The sequence below is a fragment of the Microtus ochrogaster genome, chromosome 19, assembly GCF_000317375.1.
Source record: "Microtus ochrogaster isolate Prairie Vole_2 chromosome 19, MicOch1.0, whole genome shotgun sequence".
Lineage (NCBI taxonomy): Eukaryota > Metazoa > Chordata > Mammalia > Rodentia > Cricetidae > Microtus > Microtus ochrogaster.
In genome coordinates, this window is record NC_022021.1 from 58,881,508 (window position 1) to 58,888,806 (window position 7,299).

At 39.8% G+C, this 7,299-nt stretch overlaps 1 protein-coding gene across 1 annotated transcript in view; it reads left to right on the plus strand.

Annotated features, from left to right (window-relative positions):
* Slc38a9 (solute carrier family 38 member 9) overlaps window positions 1–6,689 on the plus strand; it is a 90,146-nt gene extending 83,457 nt beyond the window's left edge. Inside the window, exons 11-14 of the mRNA XM_005356803.2 lie at window positions 1,484–1,597; window positions 2,929–3,077; window positions 5,481–5,570; window positions 6,451–6,689. Of these exons, the coding sequence (XP_005356860.1) occupies window positions 1,484–1,597; window positions 2,929–3,077; window positions 5,481–5,570; window positions 6,451–6,616 (519 nt within the window). The 3' untranslated portion in view covers window positions 6,617–6,689. The remainder of the gene's footprint in view (window positions 1–1,483; window positions 1,598–2,928; window positions 3,078–5,480; window positions 5,571–6,450) is intronic.
* The last annotated feature ends 610 nt before the right edge of the window (window positions 6,690–7,299 follow it).

A 7,299-nucleotide genomic window follows, 5' to 3' on the forward strand; every position in this document is an offset into this window, starting at 1 on the left:
ACACACACACACACACACACACACACACACACACACACACATCAAGATAATAAATCACTCTTTGAATGAGGTTGTCTTAATTCTCGAGCCAGCTCGAGTAGGTGGAGACTGGAATGCCTTTGAAATGTTGTAATTGAGGCCAACTGCTTTTTGATATGAAAATCGGCCTTTCTTGATTTGTTTTTGCGCATCCCACACAAGAGTGAGACACAACCCCAGGGGAAACCGAGTGCTATCCGGAACCGAGTCGTGGAGCTTCAGGAACTAAGAGAAAAGATCTCGAAGTCCCTTTCTTAAACTCTCGGGGAGATCTGAAAGAGCTGGTACTGATTTGCATAAATCTCTAGCTCAGAGGCCTGCCCACTGTCTCATCTCTGATACTGAATCCCTGGTTTGTTTTCTCACTGAATGTCAGTTTTGACCTGGCCTTAAGATCTCCCATGGGTTCTTGTTTACTCTTGAGCCAAATTTATGAATCTCAAGTTTATAAGGCACTGCTGTTGCTTCAGCCCATTTTAGGAGTCATCCAGAAAAATCCAAAATGGTCCCTAATTCCAAGTGTCTGAACACTCTTACTATGTTATCAAACTTAAAAACTGCGTATAATTTGTTTCTTATCTGTTTTCCTAGCTTTCGTGTCATTGCTATCTCAAATGAATAGGCCTGTGGCTTCAATTTAGTTGTGTTGAATTGTTTGGCTGTAACTTAAGTGGTAATGGAGACCATTTGCCAGCTGTGGAATCTGCTGTGTTTGGATCTAACAGCTGGCTGCTCTCAGTCTCTTGGAGCTTTTTATTTTGCAGGACTGGGAGGGTGGGAACAGCAGAGGAAGAAAGTAGGCCGCTTTATTTAATAATGTGTTTGTTTGCTGACTCCGGTAATGGCTTTGGACAGCTATTTGAACAGCTGCTTTTTAAATGTCCTTTTGTTTACTGTTTAAGTTTTCAAAGCTTGTCTTTAAAGTGTACTTGTCTACTCTTTAACTGGTGTTCCTTCTTTATTAAACATGTTTTAATATGCTCTACTCCCATGGCCTACGCATACTTTGATGATATAAGCTAATTTACTAAAAAAGAATTTTTAAAATTTCATAGGTCAAACCAAAAGTGGCTTATACTTTCTTGTTGTCTTTTTTATTATAATTAAGTTTTTTTTAATTTGGCAAGCGTTACCTTTTGAAATTAAATTAGAACCACAGTTTATATTAACTGCCAAAGTCTTCTAACAAGTAGCTTAGTCTACATACTCCAGACAAGTTATAAAGAAAAACTAACAAGAGTTATTATATGTATATATAGATATATGTATATCTACATATAATTGCATTCTGTGAAAATTAGGTAGGAAGTATACAAACACATACAAAATAAGAATATGAATTTGGATTTATTTATTTGTCAGACTCCTTACTTAGTATGTTTAAGTAGACTTACTGTAGATGTCTTCATGCTGAGTGAGCATTTTATTCTGTGTTTATTTATAGGTGAGAGACCTGTGCATTGCTTATATGCTGGTGACGTTGACTTATCTCTATATTGGTTTCCTGGTTTTTGCCTCATTTCCTTCACCTCCATTATCCAAAGATTGCATTGAGCAGGTAAGGCACTGTGTGACTCTGTGTGTGTAGCAGGGAGATCAGTCAGGCCTGGATGTGAATGCCACCTCCACCTTCCAATCCTTTCCACGTTTCTAATTTCTCTTGCATCTAGTAAAATCACATGCAGGCTCCATTTGATAACTTCTGGAGTAAGCTTTGCATACTCTGCAGCTTGTGTGCCCAGGTGACCACTCTCACGTACACACACTTCTCTTTGTGTACACCAGTTACCAGTGTTCACATGGGTTTCTAAAGCCTCCACCTAGAATCCACTGAAGTCCCTGATTTTCCACAGCTTACTTGTGGAAACATCCTGGATGAACCGGTTTTGATTCACCTATAGGACTCTAGTTTAGAAACTGAGTGAAAAGGAGCAAAACAAGGCAGACTATTTAGCTATTAAAATGTGAGAGCTGGGGAGCAGTAAGAGAGAAATCCTTCTCTAAGCAGTTGCAGTGAAACTTACACATAGTAACATCTTGGGTACTAAAGCGTTTCTCATGAAGAACAGCATTTCACAGGTGATTTCCTAGCCAGAGGAAACCCCGCTAGGAGTTCAGTGATCATGTTTTGAGCCAGTTAAAAGGTGTGTTTCAGCAGTGCTGATAGTAGTGTTCTCTGTTGTGTGATAGCTGAAAATGTTCTCCTCTTCATTGTGTTGTTTGGGGAAGTTCTTTGGCAGCCAAGTGTTTGCTGCAATTTTCCCTGGTATGAATAACCCCACATAAAGCTGACTCCCCTGGGAATAGGGCTATGTGTGGTATTCATAGTTGGAAGGGAAAAAGTAATTCTGAGTTAATTAACTTTTCAGATACCAAACTGAAATGAAGAAAACGAGCCAACGTGTAAAAGTAAATCCTTTCTCCTTAGCGCTAGCCTGCAAGCCTTGGTGGCACCAGGTGACAATGTGCTCTCACCATGCACACTCTTTGAAGTGCTGGTGTCAGTGGAGGCCAAGCAGGAGAACGATAGTAAAGATCCAATGCCGTTTAAATAAATCAGGAGCAAATTTACTTATTGCATATGAACTGTTTAGAGCTGTTTCTTGGTCTGTCTGTTGTGAAGAACAAGGTCTTCTTTATTGTTTAAACGTTGTCATTTTCAGACCAGAATTTTTATAAAAAAGAATATGCCAGTTCCAATGTTTTATCAGTTTCTAAATATGTAATTTCTGTTTCTGTACTCACCTCCTGACAAATAGCAAGCAGTTTGGCATCAGTTCCTAAACCGCTCTTTGGGTATTGCCTGTGTTCACAGTAAGCAGAAAATGTTGTGGATTTGAATGTGCTGCACTGAGTGTTGACATGACTCCGTTGTCTTTCTTGGACTAGAACTTCTTAGACAACTTCCCTAGCGGTGACATCCTGTCCTTCATTGCAAGGATATTCCTGCTGTTCCAGATGATGACCGTCTACCCACTCTTAGGCTACTTGGCCCGCGTTCAGCTCTTGGGCCATATCTTCGGTGACGTTTATCCTAGGTAAGGGTTCTTCTCTTGGCCAGCAAGATGTGCCAAGCAACAAATGACTGTGCAAACAGGTCAGTTTAAAGTTTGACTGATCCTTTTGCTATAAAAAACAATTTTGCCTAATGAAAGTGGTTACTAAGGATAGATCACAGGGTCCTTTTCCCAGAAGAGCTTTAAATAGAGATGCCACTCCCTTGACCAGGACAATCTGGTGTCCATCCCTTCCAGGAGAGTCAGTTAGCTCTGCTGTCTATTATTATCTATGTGAGGATTTAACTGCTACTAAGGACACCTTGCTAAGAAGTGCATAGCACTTAGAACCTATGTTGCTGGGTTGTTCAAGAGAGCCAATACTTTTACTTATTGATTTCAATACACATATGTTTATTAATAGCTGTACATTTCTACAGAAATGCTCAGTTGTGTAGAATTGAAGGTGAGGAGGAGAATGAGTTCAAGTTCTTATTTCATACATAGCAAGTTTGAATTGCTATGGCAATTCTTGCCTCTTGATGGGCCTAAAGGAATTGTGCATCCTTTTGAATAAGATCTGTTCAGGTAGTTACCCTGATCCAAGAGAAATTTCCACAGAACATCATTGTGTTTTCAGGATTCCCTGAAGATGTCTCGAAATACCCTGGTTAACCCTTACAGTAAATGTTACAAGAACTACGCAGCCATATTTTATTGGGAATATGTTAGCTTTGGGAGTGGAGGTGTTGGGTGAGGGAATCACTATGTGGCCAGAGCTAGCCTGGAGCTCATTATCCCACCTCAGCCTTTCAAGTGGTGGGATTGTAGGTGTGAGTAGAATATTTTAAAGGAAGAAAATTTGTGAACATAATATAGGAAAACATTATATTTATGCTAACATACTAAAAAAGGGTAACAGTTCCTGTTTGCAGACTGTCCCCTCATGAAACAATTCAAGTCAAGAGGTACCAGGTATTCTTGCTACATTGACACAGTGTCCTCTTGGACATTGATGAGTAGCAAGCCACAGTTGTAACACTTCTATCCTAGAACTTTGGCATTCAGAAAATACAGAGTTTCTGTTTGTTACTCCATTAACTCTACTGTATTTGTTTCACCAAAATAAAATAAACCCAGTGAGAGATGAAATATTTCTGGGCTAATGCAGCCCTCTTGTCTTTGACCATTTTTTGCTTTGTTTTGTTTGTTTGTTTGAGACAGGGTTTCCCTGTGTAACAACCCTGGCTGCCCCGAAACTCACTACTTAGACCAGGTTGGCCTTGAACTCAGAGAGCCACCTGCCTCTGCCTCCCTAAGTGCTGGGATTAAAGACCACCACCCAGCTTTCTTTCTTTTTCATTTTTTTCCTTGGGGGGGGGGGTTCGCTGTTTTAATCATGGCTATTAGTGTGGCTTTTCTTCTTGTAAAAAAGTCTGAGAATTCCCTTTTGTGCTCAAGTTATGTTTCTTCCCTCTGACAAGAACAGTGTCATTTCCCCTGTAGTTGCGTATTCTACAGACAGTGCATGATGGTCTTGAACTCAAGGCTGCTCTATACTCTTCAGCTTTAGTGAGTATTACCAGTAGCTTTCATTTTGAAAGGTACATTATCAATATTTAATGTAAACTGTTGTAGAAGTGGAGAGGGCCTGCTTTTCATCCCAGCCACCCCGCTAGCTTACACCCAAAATAATCGCACAGAAACTGTATTTATTTAAACAGTGCCTGGCCGTTAGCTGTGGCCTCCTATTGGCTAACTCCCACATCTTGATTTAACCCATTTCTAATATTCTATGTTCACCACGTGAGAGTCTGACCAGCCTTCATCTCAGGCAGGAGAACCATGAGTCTCCTGACTCTGCTCTTCTTCCCATAGATTCAGGCAGGAGAACCATGAGTCTCAGGCAGGAGAACCATGAGTCTCCTGACTCTGCTCTTCTTCCCATGGATTCCTACCCTCTAATTTTTTCTTTAGATTTTCTTGTTTAGTGAAAATCCATCTAGCTTTTTTCCAAATTGTTTACATAATTCTTGTTTAGCTATATAAATAATGATGTTATTTTTTAATAATTTTTACTATATTCTTTCAGGTAAACTATTGATTTTCTTAATCTATAATTTTCTTACTTTTTATAAGTACCTTAATAGACTTCTTCATACTTTTGCTTTCTCAAGATATCACAAGTAAAATTATAGATACAATATGCACTCTACTGCACACTGCTAGTTTGTACCTGTGAAATTTGCCTTTTTATAGAGCTGGATAAAAAGGCCTGCTTCACTGTCTCATCACCAGCACTGAGCAGTGTATTTCAGTGTTGTTGGCAAATCAAAGACAACCATTTGAAAGGTGAAAAAAATGAATTTTAATTGTCCTAAAAAGTGATTATAACTTACCTATTTTATGTCTTTTCTTTCACATAAACTCTCTTTTACCTTCTAGCATTTTCCATGTGCTGATTCTTAATTTAATTATTGTGGGAGCTGGAGTGACCATGGCCTGTTTCTACCCAAACATAGGCGGGATCATAAGGTACAGCCGTACACACATGCTCTGTTGCCGTTGTTGCTGCTGATGCTCTAACTGAATGAATCTCTGAGCGTTGAATACTGGTGGTGCTCCCGTGTACGTCCTGCAGTTTGTGGGTGCTCAGTAAACTGCACTTTTGCTGATCTTTGGTAGAGAAGCAGCTCTGGGAGCCCCACCGTCCGTCAGCTACCTTTCCCTTCTTCTTACCTTTCTCATTTTCCATTGTGTTCCTTTTATCTGAAATAAAAAGTTATTTTCAATATACATGACTTCTTAGGTGTGCCTAGGAAGTCCTTATAGGTCAATAACATGTCCAACTCTAAGTACGTTTCTACTTAAAAAGCGAGATTAGATCAAAACTAGGGGAAATGTTGTGGCAGATTGAAGGCGGTAGGGATAAAGTTGATTCAGACTGTCACTAAAAATTCGCTCAGAATAATCTGAGGCCTTCCTTGATATGAACAGACAGAGTGAAATGCCTTCAAAATAATCTGATGTCTTCCTCAATATAGACATCAGATTGAGTCACTTGTGAAGAACCTTTCCTAAGAAGGTAGCAGGCAATAAAAGAAGAAAGTGCTCTGTGGTGCCAACTTAGTCTATAAAACAGATCAAGATGAAAGCCTGTCTCCAGATGTGTCTGAGATATAAGTAATGGATAAAAACTGTTTGCCATGCAGATATAAAAGCAAGTAGGAAATAATATTTTTATTAAATTCAAATGTAATAAGTTTTAAACTCAAATGTCAGTAACAATGACAAATTTTGTTGCAAAATGAGACTGAGTACAATTTAATTTATTTAAATTATTCTGTATTTACCTTAATTATAGGTGATCCACAATGCAACAAGAGCATTAACGCGGCAAGTTTTCATTTTGCAGGTACTCGGGAGCAGCATGCGGCCTGGCTTTCGTGTTCATATACCCTTCTCTCATCTACATAATTTCCCTCTGCCAAGAAGAGCGTCTGACATGCCCTAAATTAGTCTTTCACATTTTCATCATCATTTTGGGCCTAGCGAACCTGTTTGCTCAGTTTTTCATGTGAAAACTGTTTTCCCACCATTTCTCGTGGTATTCTGAACCTTGGCAACGGTTCTGCATAAAAGAACTTGAAAATGCTGTCGTTGCTGTAATTCTAAGTGTTTGTCTCAGATAGCTGAAAGCGAGGGAAACGCTGGTCTGCTGATAACTATTTTTGTACTGGAGCAGGGAGGGATGATGCGGATGGTCTGAACCCTTTGCCTTTCTCGGGGACCCCATCGCAGGCATCCAAGTAGAAATATAGAAGGAATCACACTGGTTTTTTGTTGATAAGTATAAGGTAGGTGGATGTGTTTTGCCTACAGCTAGGAATCTCAGGGGTTGGGTCCAGGCGGCATGTTGCCAGATCCTGTCTCTGGTGCAGGGTCCTCTCGTCCACTTTCTCACTTGCTGGACCATTTCTTCAGTTTACCCAAACCGCTGCTGTTTCCAACAGTAAAACAAATACCTCATTCTAAAAGAAGTTTCCATGGCATCATTATTAATTGAATGAATTCCTAACTAAATACTTCATCTGAAGAACAAAAAAAAAAAAAAGTCAATGATATCAGTTCCAGAAAACGCCTGTAAAATAAGCCCAGTGGGTAGCTGGTGGGGACAAGAGGACCAGGGTTTGTGCCACCCTCAGTTTCATGGCCAGTGTGAAACCAGCCTAACCATGTAAAACCTTGTCTCAAGACACCGAGA